The sequence below is a fragment of the Nansenia antarctica genome, assembly GCF_963989245.1.
Source record: "Nansenia antarctica genome assembly, chromosome: 3".
In the NCBI taxonomy this organism is placed as follows: Eukaryota; Metazoa; Chordata; class Actinopteri; order Argentiniformes; family Microstomatidae; genus Nansenia; species Nansenia antarctica.
This window is the reverse complement of record NC_137688.1, coordinates 72,821,318-72,847,392: the sequence shown is the minus strand read 5'-3', so window position 1 is coordinate 72,847,392 and position 26,075 is coordinate 72,821,318. Positions and strand designations below refer to the sequence as shown.

The following is a 26,075-nucleotide window of genomic DNA, read 5'->3' as shown; positions in this document are numbered from 1 at the left end:
GTCAATCAATCAACTTAGCACAACAACTAGCGCCGTAGCTAAAGGCTACTATCATGTACTATACTAGAATAGATCTGTATCTGTATGACCTTGGGATGTCATAGACATAGTTTGGGATTCCATGGAAATTATAGGGAGAACGGGGCTATAGACTCTCTACCCGTCTGTGGTAATAACAGTGTCGCTGCTTTCATACGTCACGCGTGGTATCAACCAATGAAAATGCGTAGGGGCGTGGACAACATGCAAGATACGCCCCCATATATTTGCATACAGGTCTGATAAAGTGGAAAAGAAAGAATGAATGTGGAAAAGAAAGAATGAATGTGGAAAAGAAAGAATGAAAGAATGAATGTGGAAAAGAAAGAATGAATGTGGAAAAGAAAGAATGAATGTGGAAAACAATGTGGAAAAGAAAGAATGAATGTGGAAAAGAAAGAATAAATGTGGAAAAGAATAAATACATATAGAAATGTATTGCGATATAGTGTGTGTATTTGTATGTGTATTTGTTCATACATTCATTTATGTGTGTATATATTTATTGTTAATTTTGTCAGACCCGGTCCTCCATAGTCCTCTGGCTCTGTTCAGTCAATGCTCAATGCTCTTATTCAATGCACAATAAGAACATTCTAACCTGTCAAACAGAACACATTTGTATGACCAAAGATAGCAACACTTCTATACATTAACCTAAACAAAATAAAAATACATAATTGAATACCTCCTAACGACAACGACAAAATGTAGATCTATCTCCTATGTATCAAAATGTATCTCAAATCATTCATTCGTTCATTGATTCTGACGTGGACACAACACAACACAGTGCAGCAAGCCGCCAGTATGAATGAATGGACTTTATTGTCATTGTTACAGTACAGGTACCAAACAACGAAATGTCGGAGGGGTGGCTCCCCTGGTGTTAGGAAAGAAAAAAAAAAAAAACGTTTTAAAAAATCACAAGAAGGGAAGGAGCTGGTTTACATAAATAAAGCTATATGTACACTATCCACTGTACTATACTGTACAGATAGACGACTAGGGTTGTCATATTGCACAAATAGTATTATTTCACATTTGTTTAAAGTGTCACAGTTTGCAGGCTTGAAATGTACATGTTTGTGCCTCAGCACTACACCTGATTTTTTCAGGCCAGCAGCTGCCATCAATCCGTCCAGACTGTCCAGGGCCCAGAACTTAGGTCTTTGCTGTGTTCAGGGCCTGGACGGCCCTGTGGTAGAAGCTGTTCTTCACTCTGTTTGTCCTTGCGGCCAGGGTCCTGAACCGCCTTTTCGAGGGCAGCCTGGTAAAGTGTACGTACCAGGGGTGGGTCGGGTCCCTGGAGATCTTGGAGGCCTTCCTGAGACAGCGTGTGTTGTACAGCTCTTCCAGAGAGGGGAGGGGGGCACCGGTGATCTTCTGTGCTGTTCTCACGACTCTCTGTAGCGCATTTCTCTCCGCTGTTGTGCAGCTGGAGAACCAGTTGCAGATGCCGTAGGTGAGGATGCTCTCCACTGCGCCGCGGTAGAAGGTCACCAGTATCTCCTGCTTGCTGTGTTCCTTCCTGAGGACTCTCAGGGTGTATAGCCGCTGTTGTGCCCTCTTGATGGTGTCTTTTGTGTTGTAGGTGGCAGCATAGAGTTGACCGTATCTTCACCATAAACACTGGTTATGCTTTTCACCATAACAACATGGCCATCAGTCTTTAGTAAACGCGCTGTCCAGGGCATGTATGAGCCATTGTTCCTGTTATAATGCTTTACAGTTAATTGCTGTAAAGCACCAAAGCACCCAGAGTCACTTTAGACAACATTGCATCTACATGATGATGATGAGGAGGAGGAGGAGGAGGAGGATGAGGATGATCAGTCCCATGTGATGCCGAGCATTCGGCAGCTGAGTTCCCACAGCTTCTGGGCCATGACATCATCCATGGCTGCCCGGCTACAGCTGGAACGCCTGCAGTCACTGGGGGGAGAGAGAGAGAGAGAGAGAGAGAGAGAGAGAGAGAGAGAGAGAGAGAGAGAGAGAGAGAGAGAGAGAGAGAGAGAGGGAGAGAGGGAGAGAGAGAGAGAGGGGGGGGCAGAGGGAGAGATGGAGAGAGAGAGGGAGAGAGAGAGGGAGAGAGAGATGGAGAGAGAGAGAGAGAGAGAGAGAGACAGAGGGAGCTCATAATGTGTCAAGCATAATGGCAATAAACGTTATCTGATTCTGAATCTGAATCTGAAGAGAGAAAGAGAGAGAGAGAGAGTAGGGGGGACAGAGGGAGAGACACAGAGAGAGAGAGAGAGAGAGAAAGAGAGAGAGAGAGAGACAGAGAGAGAGAGGAGAGAGAGACAGAGAGAGAGAGAGAGAGAGAGAGACAGAGAGAGAGAGAAATAGAGAGACTGGCATCAGTGAGGACACCTCTCACCCCAGTCACGGCCTGTGTGCCCTCCTCCCACAAGGGAGGTGTACAGGAGTCTAGGCTCCTCCCACAAGGGAGGTGTACAGAGGTCTAGGCTCCTCCCACAAGGGAGGTGTACAGGACTCTAGGCTCCTCCCACAAGGGAGGTGTACAGGAGTCTAGGCTCCTCCCACAAGGGAGGTGTACAGAGGTCTAGGCTCCTCCCACAAGGGAGGTGTACAGAGGTCTAGGCTCCTCCCACAAGGGAGGTGTACAGAGATCTAGGCTCCTCCCACAAGGGAGGTGTACAGGAGTCTAGGCTCCTCCCACAAGGGAGGTGTACAGGAGTCTAGGCTCCTCCCACAAGGGAGGTGTACAGGAGTCTAGGCTCCTCCCACAAGGGAGGTGTACAGGAGTCTAGGCTCCTCCCACACGGGAGGTGTACAGAGGTCTAGGCTCCTCCCACACGGGAGGTGTACAGAGGTCTAGGCTCCTCCCACACGGGAGGTGTACAGAGGTCTAGGCTCCTCCACCAGCAGGCTGGAGAACAGCTTCTTCCCTGCAGCTACTCAACCTCCCTGCGGTCGCCTTGCCCTCTAGCTCCCACCTCCCCCCCCCCCCTCTCCCCACCCAGCCCCCTCCGTCCCCCCCGTCCCCCTCTTCCTATAACACTCAGGACTTCAGCTTTTGCCCACTGCTGTTTTTGTACATATGCTGTATATATTGTATTGATAACTTTGCCCTTGCTCTGTACATGCTGCATATTTCTTACTGTACTGCTCGTGGCTTTTGCACATCTGGCTAGATGCCGAGTGCGTTTAGAGGTACTGTGCCAATGACAATTAAATTGAATCTGAATCTGAATCAGAGAGTGAAAGAGAGAGAGAAATAGAGAGAGAGAGAGAGAGAGAGAGAGAGAGAGAGAGAGAGAGAGAGAGAGGGATGTACAGACAGACAGACAGACAAACAGGCACATAGACAGACAGACAGACAGACAGGCAGACAGAGACAGACAGACTCACCAGTAATACCCCCCACTCTCCGTCTCCAGGGCCAGCTCCACGGCGCAGTAGATGGAGGTCTGAGCCCCCTGCTCCACCGTCTTGGTGAAGGGGCGGACCAGCTTCCAGGAGAGCAGCAGCGCCGCGTTCATGTGCCTCTTCAGCTCCGTACGCACCACCCCTGGGTGGACCACGTACACCGTCACCCCCGTGCCTGGGGGTACATAGAGGCGTGTTCACGACAGTGTGGAGGCAAAAGTGCAGGGAAGAAGCTGTTCTCCAGCCTGCTGGTGCGGGAGCCTAGATTCCTGTACAGCCTCCCGTGTAGGAGGAGGGCAAACAGGCTGTGGCTGGGGTGAGAGGAGGAGGGGTAACTGCCATGACTGGGGTGAGAGGAGGAGGGGTAACAGTCTGACTGGGGTGAGAGGAGGAGGGGTAACAGTCTGACTGGGGTGAGAGGAGGAGGGGTAACAGTCTGACTGGGGTGGGAGGAGGAGGGGTAACAGTCTGACTGGGGTGAGAGGAGGAGGGCAAACAGCCATGACTGGGGTGAGAGGAGGAGGGGTAACAGTCTGACTGGGGTGAGAGGAGGAGGGGTAACTGTCTGACTGGGGTGAGAGGAGGAGGGGTAACTGCCATGACTGGGGTGAGAGGAGGAGGGGTAACTGGCATGACTGGGGTGAGAGGAGGAGGGGTAACAGTCATGACTGGGGTGAGAGGAGGAGGGGTAACAGTCTGACTGGGGTGAGAGGAGGAGGGGTAACTGGCATGACTGGGGTGAGAGGAGGAGGGGTAACTGCCATGACTGGGGTGAGAGGAGGAGGGGTAACAGTCTGACTGGGGTGAGAGGAGGAGGGGTAACAGTCTGACTGGGGTGAGAGGAGGAGGGGTAACAGTCTGACTGGGGTGAGAGGAGGAGGGGTAACAGTCTGACTGGGGTGAGAGGAGGAGGGCAAACAGCCATGACTGGGGTGAGAGGAGGAGGGGTAACAGTCTGACTGGGGTGAGAGGAGGAGGGGTAACTGCCATGACTGGGGTGAGAGGAGGAGGGGTAACAGTCTGACTGGGGTGAGAGGAGGAGGGGTAACAGTCTGACTGGGGTGGGAGGAGGAGGGTAACAGTCTGATTGGGGTGGGAGGAGGAGGGGTAACAGTCTGACTGGGGTGAGAGGAGGAGGGGTAACAGTCTGACTGGGGTGAGAGGAGGAGGGGTAACAGTCTGACTGGGGTGAGAGGAGGAGGGCAAACAGCCATGACTGGGGTGAGAGGAGGAGGGGTAACAGTCTGACTGGGGTGAGAGGAGGAGGGGTAACTGCCATGACTGGGGTGAGAGGAGGAGGGGTAACAGTCTGACTGGGGTGAGAGGAGGAGGGGTAACAGTCTGACTGGGATGAGAGGAGGAGGGGTAACAGTCTGACTGGGGTGAGAGGAGGAGGGGTAACAGTCTGACTGGGGTGAGAGGAGGAGGGGTAACAGTCTGACTGGGGTGAGAGGAGGAGGGGTAACTGGCATCTCAGGTGACCTTGATTAATTCTGGCTCCAACCCTCACCGTTGTTCCAAACCTAAGCCTAGCCTTAACCCCTAGCACTAGCCCTAACATTAGTCCTAGCCCTAACCCTAGCATTAGCTTAGTCCTAGCCCTAAGCCTAGCATTAACCCTAGCCCTAGCTCTAACGCTAACCCTAACCTTATCCCTATCCCTAGCCCGAGCTCTAACCCCAACCCTAACCTTAACCCTAGCCCTAACCCTAGCCCTAGCCCTGGCCCTAACTCTAACATTAACCCTGGCCCTAGCCCTAACCCTAGCCCTAACTCTATCCGTAGCGCTAACCCTGGCCCTAGCCCTAACTCTAACCCTGGCGCTAACCCTGGCCCTAGCCCTAACTCTAACCCTAGTGCTAACCCTGGCCCTAACCCTGGCCCTGGCCCTAACCCTGGCCCTAGCCTTGGCCCTAACCCTGGCCCTAGCCCTGGCCCTAACCCTGGCCCTAACCCTGGCCCTAGCCCTAACTCTAACCCTGGCCCTAACCCTGGCCCTAACCCTTGCCCTAACCCTGGCCCTAACCCTGGCCCTAGCCCTGGCCCTAACCCTGGCCCTAACCCTGGCCCTAACCCTGGCCCTAACCCTGGCCCTAACCCTGGCCCTAGCCCTGGCCCTAACCCTGGCCCGAACCCTGGCCCTAGCCCTAACTCTAACCCTAGCGCTAACCCTGGCCCTAACCCTGGTCCTAACCCTGGCCCTAACCCTGGCCCTAACCCTGCCCTAACCCTGGCCCTAACTCTAACCCTGGCCCTAACCCTGGCCCTAGCCCTGGCCCTAGCCCTAAGTGTAATCGTAGCGCTAGCCCGTACCAACCTTTCAGCCTCTGGGCCAGGGAGCGGGTGGTCAGGATGTTGGCCAGCTTGCTCTGCCCGTAGGCCCGTCGGGGGTGGTAGCTCCGCTCGCTGTGGATGTCCTCCAGCTGTATCCTGCCCCAGGCGTGGGCCATGGAGGACAGGCTGATGACCCGGGCCGGCGTCGACCTCTTCATCAGGTCCAGCAGGAGGAAGGTCAACAGGAAGTGACCTGTGGGATGAAATGATTCCAATGAACATTCGAGTGTTTTCATTTGTTGCTGTTGTTTTTTTTGTGTTATTTACTTTTTAAAAATGATTACACTATTTACATATATATGATTATATTATTTCCCTATGGTACCCATATACATACATCACTTTACACACTGTGTCATTTAAACAAGGACATAAACAAAAACATACATTGTAATATTCATGAAAAAAAGTGTGGTGTATGGTGGTGTTGCAGCTACAACCAGCACTCAATTTCCCCTCATGCCCCTCGTGCCTTATTTCGGTCTGTATTCATAGCTTTCAGTCACGTGGTTTCTTCCCTAGCAACCACCAACCTGACGGGCAAAAAGTATCATAGCAACATCGCTCAACATGGCTGCCTACTATTTAGACCACCTCACTCATGAAGAACTATCAAGATACACGACGGTGATAGGAGTGGAGGATTGACACCATTCAAATAGTGTTGGATTCCCTGTCTTCTACTCTATCCGGACACGTTGGAATTATTTTCCTAACCCCCGGAGAATCAAAGTTATTGACCTGCAAAGGGTGCCTCCTTGACCGGCTTTTCCCGTGAATAACACCGGTTATGGAGGTGGTACAAACATAAGACTATTATTGCTAAATTCACCATCAGTATACGGTCATTTTGAGCCCTTAAACACCGCGCTGACACCCCGAGAAGATATACTTTTAATATGAAACTCGATCAACCGGGCGTTCACCGGCTGCTGGACGAAACTCCCAACTCCCGCTGTCAGCGAGGCGAGGGAATATTTATATCCGGGAATTCGCTCCTTGCTGTGTCCACGGTGATAGGAGTGGAGGATTGACACCATTCAAATAGTGTTGGATTCCCTGTCTTCTACTCTATCCGGACACGTTGGAATTATTTTCCTAACCCCCGGAGAATCAAAGTTATTGACCTGCAAAGGGTGCCTCCTTGACCGGCTTTTCCCGTGAATAACACCGGTTATGGAGGTGGTACAAACATAAGACTATTATTGCTAAATTCACCATCAGTATACGGTCATTTTGAGCCCTTAAACACCGCGCTGACACCCCGAGAAGATATACTTTTAATATGAAACTCGATCAACCGGGCGTTCACCGGCTGCTGGACGAAACTCCCAACTCCCGCTGTCAGCGAGGCGAGGGAATATTTATATCCGGGAATTCGCTCCTTGCTGTGTCCACGGTGATAGGAGTGGAGGATTGACACCATTCAAATAGTGTTGGATTCCCTGTCTTCTACTCTATCCGGACACGTTGGAATTATTTTCCTAACCCCCGGAGAATCAAAGTTATTGACCTGCAAAGGGTGCCTCCTTGACCGGCTTTTCCCGTGAATAACACCGGTTATGGAGGTGGTACAAACATAAGACTATTATTGCTAAATTCACCATCAGTATACGGTCATTTTGAGCCCTTAAACACCGCGCTGACACCCCGAGAAGATATACTTTTAATATGAAACTCGATCAACCGGGCGTTCACCGGCTGCTGGACGAAACTCCCAACTCCCGCTGTCAGCGAGGCGAGGGAATATTTATATCCGGGAATTCGCTCCTTGCTGTGTCCACGGTGATAGGAGTGGATGATCGACTCCATTCAAATAGTGTTGGATTCCCTGTCTTCTACTCTATCCGGACACGTTGGAATTATTTTCCTAACCCCCGGAGAATCAAAGTTATTGACCTGCAAAGGGTGCCTCCTTGACCGGCTTTTCCCGCGAATAACACCGGTTATGGAGGTGGTACAAACATAAGACTATTATTGCTAAATTCACCATCAGTATACGGTCATTTTGAGCCCTTAACCACCGCGCTGACACCCCGAGAAGATATACTTTTAATATGAAACTCGATCAACCGGGCGTTCACCGGCTGCTGGACGAAACTCCCAACTCCCGCTGTCAGCGAGGCGAGGGAATATTTATATCCGGTAAGTCGCTCCTTGCTGTGTCCACGGTGATAGGAGTGGAGGATCGACTCCATTCAAATAGTGTTGGATTCCCTGTCTTCTACTCTATCCGGACACGTTGGAATTATTTTCCTAACCCACGGGAAATCAAAGTTATTAACCCGCAAAAAGTGGGTTTTGCCCGCAAAAAGTGCCTTTTGCCTGTCAGGTGGGCGTTTCCACTATGCTGTGACGTCACATGAAAGCTATGAATTGTAACGTTTTGTCAATAATAATAAAAAACAACAATCTGAACTGAATTCAGGACGGCGTGATATGACGCTACAACTACATTTCGGTTGCTGTATTTCTCTGCCCACAATGTGTGAAAGACGAGGAGAGCCAACGACGAAAGTCCGCTTTCAAAGCAGGAAATGAACAGAAACTCAATTTCCCATCATACCCCTCGGCCCCCGTCATACCCTTATGTTGGTCTGTAATATAACATTCTGTCAACTCTAACATGTCTCTTGTTGAGTTCGGAAAGGTGTATGAAAGCTTGTAACTCCATGGGTTGTTGTATTTTCGCATTTTCGCAGTAAGTACAACATGTGTGAAAGACGATGTCCACTGAAAGTTCAGCCTTAGGACTAAGTAAGGATTAAGACTGAGGAACGGGGTACCGCAGGGGTCTGTTCTCTCGCCGATGCTGTTCAACGTTTACATCCACGACCTACCTGATACAGCATCTAGAAAGTATGGCTATGCAGACGATCTTGCCATCATGCTGAGCCGACCAACGTGGAAGGCGATGGAAGAGGGTCTTAACGTAGACATAGGCACACTGGTAGCATACCTTCGAAGGTGGCGTCTACAACTCAGTGTCGGAAAGACAGTCGCAGCGGCATACCACCTCAGCACCAGAGAAGCCAGGAGGGAACTTGAGGTGCGCGTTGACAACAAATGTCTGGAGGTCCAGCAAGCCCCGAAGTACCTTGGAGTGCGCCTGGATCGGACATTATCCTTCAGGCAACACCTGGAAGAAGTCAAGGCCAAAGTGACATCCAGGGCCGCGCTGATCCGCCGCCTTGCTGGTACAACCTGGGGAGCCTCCGCTAAGACGCTAAGAATATCCACCCAAGCCCTGGTCTTCTCTGCAGCAGAATACTGCGCCCCAGTCTGGAGCAGAAGCCCTCATGCGAGAAAGGTCGACGTGGCTATCAATACCTCCCTCCGAATAATAACTGGATGCTTGAAGCCTACCCCTGTGTCCCTCTTGCCAGTCCTCGCGGGAATAGCACCGGCCGGCCTCCGACGGGAGGCTGCCACCCTCGCCCTGGCCAGGAAGGCACAAAAGCATGATTGGCACATCCTGCACAACACCACCATAACACCAGCACCTCCAAGCCGACTCAAGACCCGCCACCCTTACAACAAGGCAGCACAAGCCATGCTCAACTCCACCTCTGAGGACATCTCCAGAGATGCATGGCTGGCAGCAGCTTGGAAGCAGGAGTGGGAGTCAACCGGGCCCTCCCGAATCCACCGCTACATCTGGGACCCAGGAGATGGCGCCATTGGAGGAGACGACCTACCACGCCGGCAATGGACCACACTGAACCGTCTACGAACTGGTGTCGGTCGCTTTAAAACATCAATGAAGGCGTGGGGCCTGGCGGACAGTGCGGCATGCGAGTGCGGTGACCCAGAGCAGACCGCCGACCACATAATCACCATCTGCCCCTTATATAGACCACCCTCAGAAGCCAGCCTCTTCGACCTAGAACCAGAGATGCGGGCATGGCTACGCGACACCGAGTTGGACCTCTGACGTTACACGAAAGAAGAAGAAGCCTTAGGACTGTAACCGTGACCGAGGAGTGTGTCCCTGGCCATGGCCTCCTCTGGGCTGCCGTACAGAAGGCAGTACACTCTGGTTTCTCTTCAGATCACAGTGATTGCTTCTCGGCCTTTTGGCTAAGAGCAAACTCTGGTTTCTCTTCAAGAAACGCACAGGCCTTTCGCCCTTACTAGAGACTTCTATTAAAGCTAGTCTTCGGTGGGGTGTGGGTTTTTGTGTTTTTTTTGAGAAATCTAGGGTTTTTCCTTTTTCCTCACTAGGCTCTATGCCCCTCCTTTTTTTCTATTCTTGGTCGGGGAGCACGTCTTCTCAGTAGGTGGCTTGACCGCTGCTGGGAGGTGGCTCCCCTGACCCACCCCCCCCTCTTTGAGCGGAACAGGCCGGGATCCGAGAGGAGCTGCCGGAGACCCGCGACTCTTCCAGTAGGTGGCCTTTTCACCACTGGGGCAGTTCGGCCGCTGGGCAGCCCCCCTCCAAAGAGCGGAAAGGCCGGACCCCGAGAGGAGCTTCCAAAGACCGCGACTCTTCCAGTAGGTGACCAGTAGGTGGCCTGCCCGCCACTGGAGCCACTGGAGCACGAGTTCGGCCCCTGGGCAGCCCCCCTCCAAAGAGCGGAAAGGCCGGACCCCGAGAGGAGCTTCCAAAGACCGCGACTCTTCCAGTAGGTGACCAGTAGGTGGCCTGCCCGCCACTGGAGCCACTGGAGCACGAGTTCGGCCCCTGGGCAGCCCCCCTCCAAAGAGCGGACAGGCCGGACCCCGAGAGGAGCTTCCAAAGACCGCGACTCTTTCAGTAGGTGGCCTGCCCGCCACTGGAGCACGAGTTCGGCCCCTGGGCAGCCCCCCTCAAAAGAGCGGAAAGGCCGGACCCCGAGAGGAGCTTCCGAAGACCTCGACTCTCCCAAGCACGCCAGAGGTGAGAGAGGGCCCAACACCCACCAGCCGACCCAGCTGAGCCAGTGGACCCCAACCAGACCAGGAGGGAGGACAACTATAACATCTAAGCTAGGAGCGAGAGGGACACAGGGGAGTGCTTTCAAGACCGTAGGTCTTTGGCCACCTGGTGTCCCCACTCGCTCTCAGGTGTCCCTCTTTTGTCCCCAGACGGGAACCCAGTTCCAGACCCAAGCCAGAGTCCAAAATCTGCCGTGAGGACCTGAGAGGAACAACACCCCTAACCTAACGGCAAGTACCCTATTCCCCCCCCCAAAAAATTATCTACAACCTCCCCCTAACCCTATTCCTCTCCCTCCTTCCTCCTGATCCCCCACCCCCCCCACCCCACTCCAACGATGAACCCCGGAGCGATGCGGCGCTACAACGCCGTCAGGTTGACGCTCAACCCAACTGAGGAGGCTGCCATGGATGGAGCCCCCCAACAGAAGACTGCCAGACCAGTAACAACGATGACCCGCCTGGAATTCAGCAGGGCGGTTCTACAGAGAGGTATGGGCTTTGTGCCGTCTGATCTAAACTGCCTGGTGAAGCCCCCTGGGCCGAATGAATGTTTTGAAGTGAGCTTTAAAACCCCCCAACTGTTAGAGGAATTCTGGACCTTTCATAGGATTAATGAACACAAACCCCCACTTAACCGTTTTACAGCCCACCCACTAACGGATTTAGAATCAAAAGTGGTCACAATTCAATTCCACAATGAGGTGATTCAGGAATATGATATTGAGGTGTGGCTACACCGTCATGCCACCCTTAAATCGGGGGCCCGGATGGTCCTGGATGAAGACGGAGTGTGGACGGGGGCCAAGAAATGGCTGGTGCAACTCCGTCCGGACCCGGAGGGGATAGGCGGAGTCCAACATATCCCCAGCACCATCAACCTGGGGAACAACAGGGGCTCCGTCTACTACTACGGTATGCCGAAGCTCTGCAGGAACTGCGGCCAATTGGGCCATCTGGCAGCGGCCTGCAAGGCCGTGGTATGTAAAATCTGCCGCCAAGACCACCCGACGTCGGAGTGCACCACGACCAGACCTTGCAACCTGTGCGGGGGACAGGGGCATCTTTACCGTGACTGCCCAAGTTCCTATGCAAGTAGAGCCCGGGGCTATAAATCCAACCAACCACCACCCCAACCCCCACCCCCACCCCAACCCACACCCCAACCCCCACCCCAACCCCCACCCCAACCCACACCCCAACCCACACCCAACATGGAGGAAGAGAAGGGAGAGACGGAGGAGGACCGGCGCCCGAGCGATGGAGGGGACGATCAGAGCTCGAGCGACGGAGAAGGAGAAGGAGAGGAACCAACCGTCCCAGCACCCCCTACAGACAACCTCAACACCCACCCCCTCCTAAACCCCATTGCCACCTCCACCCCCTGCAAAAACACCATGAAGGGGGAGCCGGCCTCTATTGAGATAGCCACCAGCAGCACACCGCAGATCCACCTCCCCTCCCAATCAGACAGTGAAAATGACTGGAGCTTGGCTCAACCAAAACGCAAAAGACCACAAAAAAAGGCAATCCGGAAAAAACCAGACAAAAAGACTACTCCAGAACCCAAACCCCAACGCCATACAGGTAAGCCGGCTCCCCCCCCCAAACCCTCCTCCCCACCCTCTTCCTCTCTCCAGTCATCACATGCTCCTCACCCTGCACAGCCCACCAGCCACCCCCAGTCCATGCTCACCGGACCGTACGGGCCACCGAAAATCACCTCATCAACAACACAGATGAGGGGGCCACCAGGCAGTCAGAGGGGAGACAACCCCCACACCATGAGCAGCCAAGGGGAGGTACCACACTATCTGGCCCCCAACGACCCATTGGAGGGCCTCAACCTCATGTGCAATAACTTAGCAAAAATTGGAACAAACCAAATCCAAGAACCATGAGGATAACAATCTCATCTCTCAACACCAGAAGCCTCCGGCAACCAGACAAACGGGAGGTCGTCTACCAGTACATCACCCAACATCAGTCAGACATGTATATCCTCCAGGAGTGCGCCATCCCATTCAAGGAGATGGACGCCACCCTGGAGGAGGAATGGACACGGGGGGACTCTCTCTGGTCAGGCTCAAATATTGATAGAGCTGATGGGGTCGGCATTTTGGTGGCCAACCCTTTTCTGCAGACCAAAAAGGGGGAGGTTGTAGAGAGCGGGCGAATCCTGGTTCTGGACCTAGAGATCCAGGGTTCGCCGCTGAGGGTCATCAATGTGTACGGCCCAACCAACGTGGCCAAGAGAGTCTCCCTTTTCAAGAAACTTCGGTCTCTCCTCCTCATCCCCACACCAGTCCTAGTGGGGGGAGATTTCAACTGTGCCCTCCGGGATGAGGACCGCAGCAGGCCCAGGAGAGACCGATCCACTACAGAACTTCAGTCCATCATAGACGACTTCCAACTGGTAGACGCCGGTGGCACCTCCCCGCCGACACACACAAGGGTGAGTTCCTCCGGGAATTCTTCCTCCAGGATAGACATGTTCTTGCTCTCGCCAGGTCTGAGGATGGGAACCCTGACCAGCCAGGCGGCCCACTTCTCGGACCACAGGATGTTGACAGTGTCCCTGGAATGGGATGGCCAAACAAGAGCGGGTAGGGGTACCTGGAGGATGAATACATCGATCCTTCAGGACCCAACAGTGGTGCATTCCTTCTCCAGGCGCTACCTGGAGTGGAGGACCCTAAAAGAACTGTTCGACTCCCCGATAGAGTGGTGGGAGATGGTTAAGGCCAGGACAAAGGGCTACTTCGGGTCAGTCGGAAGGAGGAAAGCGGCAGAACAGAGGGCCAGGTTTCAACACCACAACGCGGCCCTCCAACGCCTAAGTCTCCTACAACTGGGTGGTCTGGATGTGGCCCGAGAACTGGCTGAGACCAAACAACACCTTGCCACCCTCTACCGGGAGCAACAACAAAAGAAACAGTTCAGGGAAAAACTCCAGGGCCTGGAGGAGGAGGAGAAATGCACACGCCACTTCTTCCGCAAGGCACGGTCAAAACACAAGCCTATCCTGTCCCTATACGACACCAATGGGGACACCGTGTCAGACAGAGGCAACATCCCGGGGGTGGCAAGAGAGTTCTACGAGAGTCTCTACAACATCAAGACAACCGACGAGACTCTCATGGCCACCTTCCTGGATGGTCTGGACCGGGTCCCCGAGGGTGGTGAGAGTGAGAACCCAGAGCTGACCACGGAGGAGCTCACCCGGGCCGTGCACTCCTTGAATACACACAAGGCCCCTGGACCGGATGGGATCCCAGCAGAGTTCTACAAGACTCTCTGGGATCTCCTCAAGGAGGACTTGGCGGAGGTCTTCAAAGCCGTCTACAGGGAAGGGAGGCTTGGAGAGTCAATGAGACAGAGTACGGTCACACTGATCCCCAAGAAAGGGGACCTCAAGGACCTCCGGAACTGGCGCCCCATCAATCTCCTCCCAGTGGACTATAAAATCATGACAAAAGCCCTCACCCAACGGTTTCAAACCCTCCTCCCCTCAGTTATAGCCCCTGACCAGACCTGTAGCGTCCCCGGTAGGTCCATCAACGACAACCTGCTCCTGGTGAGAGACCTCATCCTGCACTCCCAGGAGCGGAGGTCCCCTTTAGGCCTTCTCAGCCTGGATCAGGAGAAGGCCTTTGACAGGGTTAACCATGGTTTCCTGCAGAGGGTGCTGAGAGGCATGAACTTCCCCCAGCACCTGCTCAACTGGACCGAACTCTGCTACAACAACATCACGAGCAGAGTTCGGATCAACAACCAGTTGACAGACCCCTTCCCCATCAAAGCTGGAGTACGGCAGGGATGCCCCTTGGCCCCTCTACTGTACGTCATCTACCTGGAGCCGTTCCTACGGAAGATCAGGAGCTCCCCCAACATCATGGGCTACCCTCTACCAGGGGCCCGGGGGGAGAGGCTCAAGGTGGTGGCGTACATGGACGACATTACCATCGTCGGCACGGATAGTCGCTCCATTTCCACAGCAACGAAAGTGGTGGAGGACTACTGTGCAGCCACGGGCGCCCTGATCAATAGGGGTAAGTGTGAGCTGTTTCTGTCGCAGCACTGGCAGGAGAACCTGGCAACCTCCTTCCCTGTAAAGACGGAAAACATTAAGCTGCTGGGGATCACCTACCAGAAAGATGGAGGAGCCTCCGGCAGCTGGAAGGAGACCATCCGCCAGGTCCAAAAGAAGATCTGTGAGTGGAGTGCACGGCCTCTCACAATGACAGGCAAGATCCTGGTCCTGAAGGCTATTGTTCTTCCCATTCTCCTTTACCTGGGCAGGGTGTTTCCCCCAGACAGAGCAGTATCCAAAACCATCGAAAGGATCATGTTTACCTTTGTCTGGGGGAGCCAGATGGAAAAACTAAAACGCACCACCCTGTACAAAACAGTGGAGAATGGGGGGAAAGGGGTCCCAGACATCCTAAACATCATTAGGGCACAGGGACTCTCCAACCTCATCAACAACATCAACAACAAAGATAGGAAAGCCAGGTTCTTTGAAATATACTATGCCACACCCATCCTCCGGACACTCAGGGTGACCGCATCAATAAATCACACTGTGCCCTACAGCTGGGACCCCCCTCCTGTCTACAAGATATGGAGGGACTTTGCCTTCAAGACAGGATTGTCCGCGGCTGGGCTGGCCTCATGGAAATACAAAGACATTATGACCTTCATAAGGTCGAAGGAAACCATTACTCACCCCAAGGCCAGCACAGCCGTGGACTCCAAACAGGTATGGAAAAACATTAATCATAAATGTACTAACAATAAACAAAAAGACATTGCCTGGATGGCTGCTCATGGTTGTCTCCCCACTAGGGAATTCTTGCATAGGCGGCACATCGCAACGACTGAGAAATGCCCCCACGGATGCACGGACACAGAACACATTAACCACCTGTTCTGTGAGTGCCCCGTGGCCAGGCGGGTCTGGGCCCTGTTTGTTCCCTCTGTCTCCCTAAACAGCCTGCTGACCCTGCCCCGCTTGACGGGCGAGAACATCCTGTATGGTCCTCCCGGGGGGTGCACAACCCCCCAACTACAACAAGAGTGGAGGATCATCAGCGCCGTCAAGCAGGTACTCTGGGAGACGAGGAACATCAGGGTCTATCAGAAACAGAGCGTCCACCTGACAACCCTGAGGAGGAGAATCACCCTCTGCCTCAGGGACCATGCTATTGTTGACTTTAAAAATAACCCGGATCAAGCAAGAGCGGTGTGGGGGGTGGAGAGATGGAAGGACGTCATCCTCTAAACCCCCCCCCATGCCGCGCCGCATCGACCAACCCCCCCCCACCCCGGGCCTACCTCACTACACCACCAGTTCCTGCACTATCACCTTCACCACCGTTCCAGCACAAGCCCTGGTCAGCAGTATCACCATCACAAGGACCAGGAGAGGAGCAGCGCACAACACCAACAGGGAAGTTTACTGCACCTTCCACCACCTACACATGTACACAGCACTGACCCACTTCCTACCCTCACCAGAATATCACCACACACAACCCACAGCCGAACCAGCCGTCTCTGCCAGCACCACCAGCACCAGGATGACCAACACCACTGGGTCACAGGGAAGTACTGATCACCCGCCTGACACCAAAATGCACACTACACAAACCATGCACACCTCCCTTCTCTCACTCCTGTATCTTTTCAGGCACATGTCATATCCAGCTCTGACACCTACCCAGGCTTCCAGACCCAGGAGCAGAGACCGGCGGGAACCACCACGTCACCCCAGCACCAACCCCAGGTTCCAACTCAGCGACCCCAAACCCCCTGTTCCGGGCCACCCCCCCCCAACTCCAGGCCCCCAGCTACAGGCCCAGTCCCCTACCCGCCAACCCCCAACCCCCAGCCCGGAACAAGCTGAGAAGAGCCAGGGAGCTTTTTCCCTGGATAAGCTGTGTACAGGTTTTTCGCCTCTGCTTGCCTGCCATGCGCCGAGCTCTCTGGGCCTCTCCTCAGGGGCCTCCGGTCGGCCTGCGTGCTCGATCTGCTCCGCCGCTGGGGCGCCTGGTCCGGCTAGCCTCGTGAAGGGCTACAGGAGTCTGAGCCTGGTGGGCTGGGCCGGATGCGCCGGTGGTGGGGCGGGTCGGGTGAGTCGGGTGTGTGGGGTCCCTCGGGGGAGGGAGGTGGGGGAGCCACGGCTTTGCACTGGTGGGCAAACTGGATAGTAGTCGCTCTACAACTAGAGGGCTGCAGGGGAATTTTTTTCCCGGATGCACAGCGAACAGGTTTTTTACCCCTGCCTCCTACCGACACTGGAACCTGGACACTGAACACTGAACACTGAACATTACACTACACTGGACAATACACTGAACACTGAGCACTTTAGTTAGTTTAATGTTGGTTGTTGTTGAATGTAATGTCTTAAATGTCTGATTGTTTGATTAATTGATTGTATACACGGTGTTGCGTTTTTATAAAAACCAATAAAAAACACCTTTTACTAAAGATTTTCACACACAACCCACAGCCGAACCAGCCGTCTCTGCCAGCACCACCAGCACCAGGATGACCAACACCACTGGGTCACAGGGAAGTACTGATCACCCGCCTGACACCAAAATGCACACTACACAAACCATGCACACCTCCCTTCTCTCACTCCTGTATCTTTTCAGGCACATGTCATATCCAGCTCTGACACCTACCCAGGCTTCCAGACCCAGGAGCAGAGACCGGCGGGAACCACCACGTCACCCCAGCACCAACCCCAGGTTCCAACTCAGCGACCCCAAACCCCCTGTTCCGGGCCACCCCCCCCCAACTCCAGGCCCCCAGCTACAGGCCCAGTCCCCTACCCGCCAACCCCCAACCCCCAGCCCGGAACAAGCTGAGAAGAGCCAGGGAGCTTTTTCCCTGGATAAGCTGTGTACAGGTTTTTCGCCTCTGCTTGCCTGCCATGCGCCGAGCTCTCTGGGCCTCTCCTCAGGGGCCTCCGGTCGGCCTGCGTGCTCGATCTGCTCCGCCGCTGGGGCGCCTGGTCCGGCTAGCCTCGTGAAGGGCTACAGGAGTCTGAGCCTGGTGGGCTGGGCCGGATGCGCCGGTGGTGGGGCGGGTCGGGTGAGTCGGGTGTGTGGGGTCCCTCGGGGGAGGGAGGTGGGGGAGCCACGGCTTTGCACTGGTGGGCAAACTGGATAGTAGTCGCTCTACAACTAGAGGGCTGCAGGGGAATTTTTTTCCCGGATGCACAGCGAACAGGTTTTTTACCCCTGCCTCCTACCGACACTGGAACCTGGACACTGAACACTGAACACTGAACATTACACTACACTGGACAATACACTGAACACTGAGCACTTTAGTTAGTTTAATGTTGGTTGTTGTTGAATGTAATGTCTTAAATGTCTGATTGTTTGATTAATTGATTGTATACACGGTGTTGCGTTTTTATAAAAACCAATAAAAAACACTTTTACTAAAGATTTCCGTGGAGAGGAACATTATGAGTATCAACAAATTTTTTGATGCCCTGCTTCACGGCGGGGCTTCCTTTGATTGTAAAAATTAAGAATTATGGCTACATTATAGTCATAATCTGTCCATCTATAACCCCAGGATTTAAGGATGACCGGACACATTTGTACATTATCATTCTATGTACTATATAATCTAAATATAATATATATAATAACAATATACAACTTAATTGCTTTATTTGCTCGTCGACGCCATTCATGGCGTCTCATTATTGCTTCATTCTTCTCAATAAAGGTGCTGTTCTAGCAACAGTCCAGCTGATGGCGTCTGTCTGGACTATATGGTTACTCTGGGATCCATTCAAGTCTAACTCTGTAGAAGTTAGTCATAATAATAATAATAATAATAAACCTTTATTTGTATAGCACTTTTCCTGCAAACGTTGCAGTGTATAGTACACTCTGGTTTCTCTTCAGATCTCATAAATCTTCTAATTTATAATTTCTTGATCTTCTAATTCTAATTTTCTGCCTCCTTAATAGTCCAACTCTAGACACTGTACGTGACTAATGTTGCCCCCTACAGGTTGACAAGACAAACACTTCTGACCAGTTTAAATAATTGCCATATCATAAACTCCATGGCTGTGTTCGGAATGGTATACTAGCATACTGCATACTAGCATACTCAATGAGTATATACTGCATACTGCATACTAAATTCATAATAAGTATGTGAAAACCAGCCGACCATTTACACACTGCATACTGCCTCCCAGAATGCATTACGCCGGGAGCGGCGAATTTAAACCTCCATTTTAAACCTCCATTAGCTAAAATATGTAATTTTGGCTTTACAAGTGTTAACATGTCATGACGTTTTATCAGCACTCATGGAATGCCTCTTGTCCAATCAAATTACCTGGTCCCTTTATGACGTTGCACCCAGTGTGCGCTCCAGCGCTCTCAGAGCGATTTTAACTTCTCCCTTTATCCAGGACACCTTGTGCATAGTCTACCCACAAATAGAGTGCTTATATAATAAAGTTCCATGAACAAGAATGCTCCAGGCACAGGCATAAGGATGCTTAGGGTCATGGTCCTCTTGCTCACGGCCATACTAGCCTGAATACGCCCGATCTCGTCCGACCTGGACGGGAGACCGCCTGGGAAAGTGTACCGAGGAGAGTGTACTCTTTCCGGATAGACATTTATGCATGCTCTCGGGGTTCGAAACATAACTTCCCCGGGTGCCAGCGGGGTGGTTGATGGCTCAAAATGACTGTATAGCGATGGTGGAGTTAGCAAAGTAGTATTGTGTTTTTACCACCTTCCTAGCCGGTGTTATTCACGGACAAATGGGTTAATAACGTCGCTTTACCGGGCTTACGGTGAAAATTCAAATGTGTCCGGACAGGGGAGAGGGGCGGGATCGTAAATCACTTTGAATGGAGTCGATTGGTGACCCCCATCGATGTCGACACTGCTCGGAGTGAATTTAAGCATTTGACGCATGTTGAACTCCCTGTTCATTGAGTTTACTCCCGGTTCACTTCTCGGGGTGGCACCACGGTAGTTCAGTTCACTCACTCGACAGAAATATCGTAACATAATTACAACACGTTGTAAAATGATTTGGGGGGCCAACATCTTTAGCTAGCTCAAGTAACTAGCTTACTATATTGTTGTCTTAACAGTTGGTAAAATAACATGATTAAAATAAATATATATGAGCAATAACATATCGTGGGCAAGCACTACAACCAACTTGTCCGTCTGAAGCTACAATACTGGGATCATTCGTGATTGGGCTACAAACAGTCAAATACTAGGTGAACATGTGTGTAAGACACAAATAAACTTGGATTTCATGCATTTCAAGTGGCATATTTGTAATCATGACGATGTAGTCATGTCTAAGAATGCATTTCACCATGTTAATGTTGATTATTGTTAATACATGTTAATTCCCAGTATAGTGAAAATACCACCGCTCATCCGTGATCAGACTTAGCTGGGGTGCTGCAGCTGAAGAGTATCAAATAGAGTGCAAAAAAGCAGCATCTGCACACTCAAATATGTGCAAAAAACGATGTTTATTGCAAGCTTTCGGTCCCCAGGCTATCGGACAATGTAAACAAAAGCTGTATGACAAGTTTGTATGACGCAGTTTGACGAGGCTGAAAGCGCACAGGGTTGCCAGATGGGATTGACAATTTACAGCCTAAACTTTCTATAACCTCAATACTATTGTACAATACTATACTATTGTGCAATATGACAACCCTAGTCGTCTATCTGTACAGTATAGTACAGTGGATAGTGTACATAGCCTTTATTTATGTAAACCAGCTCCTTCCCTTGTGATTTTTTAAAAAGTGTTTTTTTCCCCCTTTCCTAACACCAGGGGAGCCACCCCTCCTAAATGTCGTTGTTTGGTACCTGTACTGTAGCAATGACAATAAAGTCCATTCATTCATTCATTCAAAATCAAGTAGCCCATTCGGCGGTAACCCGCCCCATCTGGCAACCCTGGACGCGAAATGCATTTTGGGAAATAGGACCCGAGCTAGTGTCCATCGTAACTCACTTCTATTTTCACGGAAGTAACTGCTCGCCTACTAAATTTCTCGCATACTGTACAGTGTGAACGTACTACATACTCAAAATCTACGTCATATCTAGTATGAGTAGTATGCTAGTACGCTATTCCGAACACAGCCCATGCCTTCAAAACACAATTTAAAAGTCCAATCACATAGCACAACGCTGAAGCGCCATTGATAATTTACTTTGTACAAGTTATCTGGGGAGAGCGCGAACGCAGTCCCCCACTACCAGAAATTATGCAATCGAGATTCCCACATTTGGGGAATTCGTAAAGGTCAGCACAGCCGTTATGTGCAATGGCTGAGCCTCGCCCTAGGTGAACCACCTTTATGATCATGGTGTCTCCCTTGCCAGGTAAGTATGAGTTGTACATGTTCGATGTGGGGACGTCACTCTGGTGTTTAAGCTTCTTGGCGACGGTGTAGCTCGATTTCCCCATCATGCAATGCGGCACATGGCACGTTACCGTTTTTGTCCGTCTGAGATCTTAACCTAAGCTAGAACACGGTATATCCCCCCTGTATAACGAATACAGTTCCTACCCATCGGCCAAATGGATTCAATGTGTTTTTTTTTTAAATCGCTGTTCTTTGTTTGTGAGTACGAGTCGAGAGATCCGTGAGACATCAGGCTACAATGCCGCTGTCGACCACAGGGAGAGCGGTGGCGCTGTCTCACACTCACTGAGCTGAAGAGCGAGTACACGGTAGTGACAACTAGACTTGCTTCCTTTATTCTACCGTTATATTTCTGTTTAAATTAAATGGTGCTGAAGTGATGTATGTATATGGATACATAATGATGTAAGTATGTAAATACTGGTGTTAATTGAAAAAACAAAGCAAATAAAAACACCTTTTACTAAAGATTTCTTCCTTTACTTCCTTTACTTTTACAACTTACTCACCCAGGTGGTTGACTATGTACAGGTGTGTGTGTCCCACCCAGGTGGTTGACTATGTACAGGTGTGTGTGTCTCACCCAGGTGGTTGACTATGTACAGGTGTGTGTGTGTCTCACCCAGGTGGTTGACTATGTACAGGTGTGTGTGTGTCTCACCCAGGTGGTTGACTATGTACAGGTGTGTGTGTCTCACCCTGGTGGTTGACTATGTACAGGTGTGTGTGTCTCACCCAGGTGGTTCACTCCAAACTGCATCTCGAAGCCGTCGGCGGTCCTGGAGTACGGACACATCATGACCCCCGCGTTGTTGATGAGGATGTTGAGCTGAGGCTCCTCTAAAACACACACACACACACACACACACACACCAGGAGGTCAGGGTGCTGGAGGGTTACCTGGCTGTGTTACCTGTGTCTGTCTAGGGGCAGAAAGAGAGAGGAGAGAGAGAAAGAGAGAGAGAGAGAGAGATAGAGAAGAGCGAAGAGACAGAGAGATAGAAGAGAGGGAGAGACACACACACAGAGAGAGAGAGAGAGAGAGAGATTGGACAGGTTACAAGTCTCCACCCCCCCCCTCCCACACCTACCTACCTACCTGTGTTGATGAGCTCAGCGAACTCCCTGATGGAGGAGGTGTCTGCCAGGTCCAGCCTGCGGACCAGCACGTTGGGGTTCCCCGTGGTCTGGATGACCTCTTGCTGGGCCGCCCGCGCCCTGGACACGTCCCTGCAGGCCAGGATCACCTTACCCCCTACACACACACACACACACACACATTTTAGTATCTTTATTTGTGTTGACATTTAAAATAAAATTCTTGATCACAAACATTAGTAGTTGCATCAGCATAGGACACTCGGTTGCTCAATGTGTTTCAGTCTGAGTGTAAGACAGGTAACACCTTCTCCTCCATATGTGTTTCAGTCTGAGTCTAAGATAGGTAACACCTTCTCCTCCATATGTGTTTTAGTCTGAGTGTAAGACAGGTAACACCTTCTCCTCCATATGTGTTTCAGTCTGAGTGTAAGACAGGTAACACCTTCTCCTCCATATGTGTTTCAGTCTGAGTGTAAGACAAGTAACACCTTCTCCTCCATATGTGTTTCAGTCTGAGTGTAAGACAGGTAACACCTTCTCCTCCATATGTGTTTCAGTCTGAGTGTAAGACAGGTAACACCTCCTCCTCCATATGTGTTTCAGTCTGAGTCTAAGACAGGTAACACCTTCTCCTCCATATGTGTTTCAGTCTGAGTGTAAGACAGGTAACACCTTCTCCTCCATATGTGTTTCAGTCTGAGTGTAAGACAGGTAACACCTTCTCCTCCATATGTGTTTCAGTCTGAGTGTAAGACAGGTAACACCTTCTACTCCATATGTGTTTCAGTCTGAGTGTAAGACAGGTAACACCTTCTCCTCCATATGTGTTTCAGTCTGAGTGTAAGACAGGTAACACCTTCTCCTCCATATGTGTTTCAGTCTGAGTGTAAGACAAGTAACACCTTCTCCTCCATATGTGTTTCAGTCTGAGTGTAAGACAGGTAACACCTTCTCCTCCATATGTGTTTCAGTCTGAGTGTAAGACAGGTAACACCTCCTCCTCCATATGTTTCAGTCTGAGTCTAAGACAGGTAACACCTTCTCCTCCATATGTGTTTCAGTCTGAGTGTAAGACAGGTAACACCTTCTCCTCCATATGTGTTTCAGTCTGAGTGTAAGACAGGTAACACCTTCTCCTCCATATGTGTTTCAGTCTGAGTGTAAGACAGGTAACACCTTCTCCTCCATATGTGTTTCAGTCTGAGTGTAAGACAGGTAACACCTTCTCCTCCATATGTGTTTCAGTCTGAGTCTAAGACAGGTAACACCTTCTCCTCCATATGTGTTTCAGTCTGAGTGTAAGACAGGTAACACCTTCTCCTCCATATGTGTTTCAGTCTGAGTGTAAGACAGGTAACACCTCCTCCATATGTGTTTCAGTCTGAGTCTAAGACAGGTAACACCTTCTCCTCCATATGTGTTTCAGTCTGAGTGTAAGATAGGTAACACCTTCTCCTCCATATGTGTTTCAGTCTGAGTGTAAGACAGGTAACACCTCCTCCTCCATATGTGTTTCAGTCTGAGTGTAAGACAGGTAACACCTTCTCCTCCATATGTGTTTCAGTCTGAGTCTAAGACAGGTAACACCTTCTTCTCCATATGTGTTTCAGTCTGAGTGTAAGACAGGTAACACCTTCTCCTCCATATGTGTTTCAGTCTGAGTGTAAAACAGGTAACACCTCCTCCTCCATATGTGTTTCAGTCTGAGTGTAAGACAGGTAACACCTTCTCCTCCATGTGTTTCAGTCTGAGTGTAAGACAGGTAACACCTTCTCCTCTATTGCAGATATTGAGCAGAATTTTGCCAGGGCCTTCGCTTTAGGCTTAGGGATTCCTGCTGTCTGCAAACCCCTGACCACTAGTCTGTGGACACTTCCAAGGCTTCCAAATATAACACACACACACACACGCACACACACACACGCACACGCACACGCACACGCACACACACACGCACACACACTAACACACACACACACACTACTGGGTCTGAGGCTGGGGGAGGTAGAGTGTGTGTGTGTGTATTAACTCTCTCTCTGTCCTGTGTGTGTACATGCGTGCGTCTCTCTGTCCTGTGTGTGTGTATATGTGTGTGGTGGCCTACCTCTCCTGGCCAGGTCCAGGGCTGTTGCCATGCCGATGCCGGTGTTGGCTCCTGTGATGATGATGGTCTTCCCATCCAGCCTGACGCTGGACGACCACTGGCCCCAGAGACGAGCTCTAGACACACACACACACGCACACGCACACGCACATGACAGAGAAAGGGTTAGGGTTAGTACACACACACACACACACACACACACACACACACAGACACAGACACAGACACAGACACATATACACACGTACATACACACACACATAGGACAGAGAGAGGGTTAGTACACACAAACACACACACACAGACACACACACGCGCAGGCACACGCACAAGCACAAGCACACACACACACACACACACACACACACACAGAACAGAGAGAGAGGGTTAGTACACACACACGCACACACACACACACACACACACACACACACACACACAGCGGGTAGGAAGGCCATTACAGTTCTTTTTGCCAGCTAACATTTTGATCAAAGATCTAAGATTCAAGATTCAAGATTCAAGATTGCTTTATTGTTGTTAAACTGCATGATGTGTTGCATCTCTCCGTGTAACACATTCCTGTGCTACATTATTCATCAAAGTACTGTGTGTAAGTCAAGCCAACATGATGGTCCAGTCAAACTGGCTCTGATCAGATGAACATGCATTTATTCATACAGGGTTGATGCTCAACAGCTCCCACAGTGCTAATGAGGTACCATGCAGTAACTAGGGCTACATAACATAGCCAACCGTCATCAACAACCACAACACCAAACCCACCACCACCAACATCAACAACAACAAAATCAACAACAACCACAACCACAACAACAACCACAACCACAACAACCACAACAACAACAACAATCACAACCACAACAACAACAACAATCACAACCACAACAACAACAACAATCACAACAACAACACCAACAACAAAATCAACAACAACCACAACAACAACCACAACAACAACAACAACAACAACAACAACAACAATCGCAACCACAACAACCACACCAACAACAACAACAATCACAACCACAATAACCACAACAACAACAACAACCACAACAGCCACAACCACAACAACCACAACAACAACACCAACAACCACAACAACAACCACAACCACAACAACACCACCAACAACATCAACCACAACAACACCACCAACACCACCACCACCACCAACCACAACAGCAGCCAGTGACAGGCGTGCAGAGCCTGCCTACCGTAGGGTGTAGATGTTAGACATGGTGGAGGTGGTGGAGCTCCCAGCTGCTGGTGTGTGGTGATGGTCCTCTCACTGCATGATGACGTCTCTCTGAGCTGGTCTGAAGAGCTCCTCTGCTCCTGGCTGTGGAGGTGGAGCTGGTCTGAAGAGCTTCTCCACCAGAGGAACAGCCGTGGAGGTGGAGGTGGAGGTTGGAGTTGTAGCGTAGAGGCAGCTGCAGTGTGTTGTGTGTTGTGGGTCGTCGTAGTGGGCAGGTTTGAGGAGGATGAGGAGGTAGCAAGCAGATAATCCCAGATAATCTGCTCAAGGCTCAAACACATGATCCAGGACCTGCAGGGGGCGGGGCCTCTGGAGACAGGTGCTCCAGAACACCCTGACAAACAATGAATCAGGTTCTAGAACAGTGAGTCAGGTTCTAGAACAGTGAGTCTAGGTTCTAGAACAGTGAATCAGGTTCTAGAACAGTGAATCTGGTT

At 51.1% G+C, this 26,075-nt stretch overlaps 1 protein-coding gene across 1 annotated transcript; it reads right to left on the bottom strand.

Moving 5' to 3' along the window:
* Window positions 1-1,871: 1,871 nt before the first annotated feature.
* On the bottom strand, window positions 1,872-25,620 carry LOC308154379 (retinol dehydrogenase 12-like; the record flags this gene model as incomplete). The annotated part of the gene is made up of 7 exons (XM_080527542.1): window positions 1,872-1,974; window positions 3,415-3,607; window positions 5,750-5,959; window positions 21,890-21,994; window positions 22,254-22,409; window positions 24,360-24,475; window positions 25,598-25,620. The coding sequence occupies 7 exons, from the start codon at window positions 25,618-25,620 to the stop codon at window positions 1,872-1,874; spliced, it is 906 nt and encodes a 301-aa protein (XP_080383668.1).
* Between the last annotated feature and the right edge of the window lie 455 nt (window positions 25,621-26,075).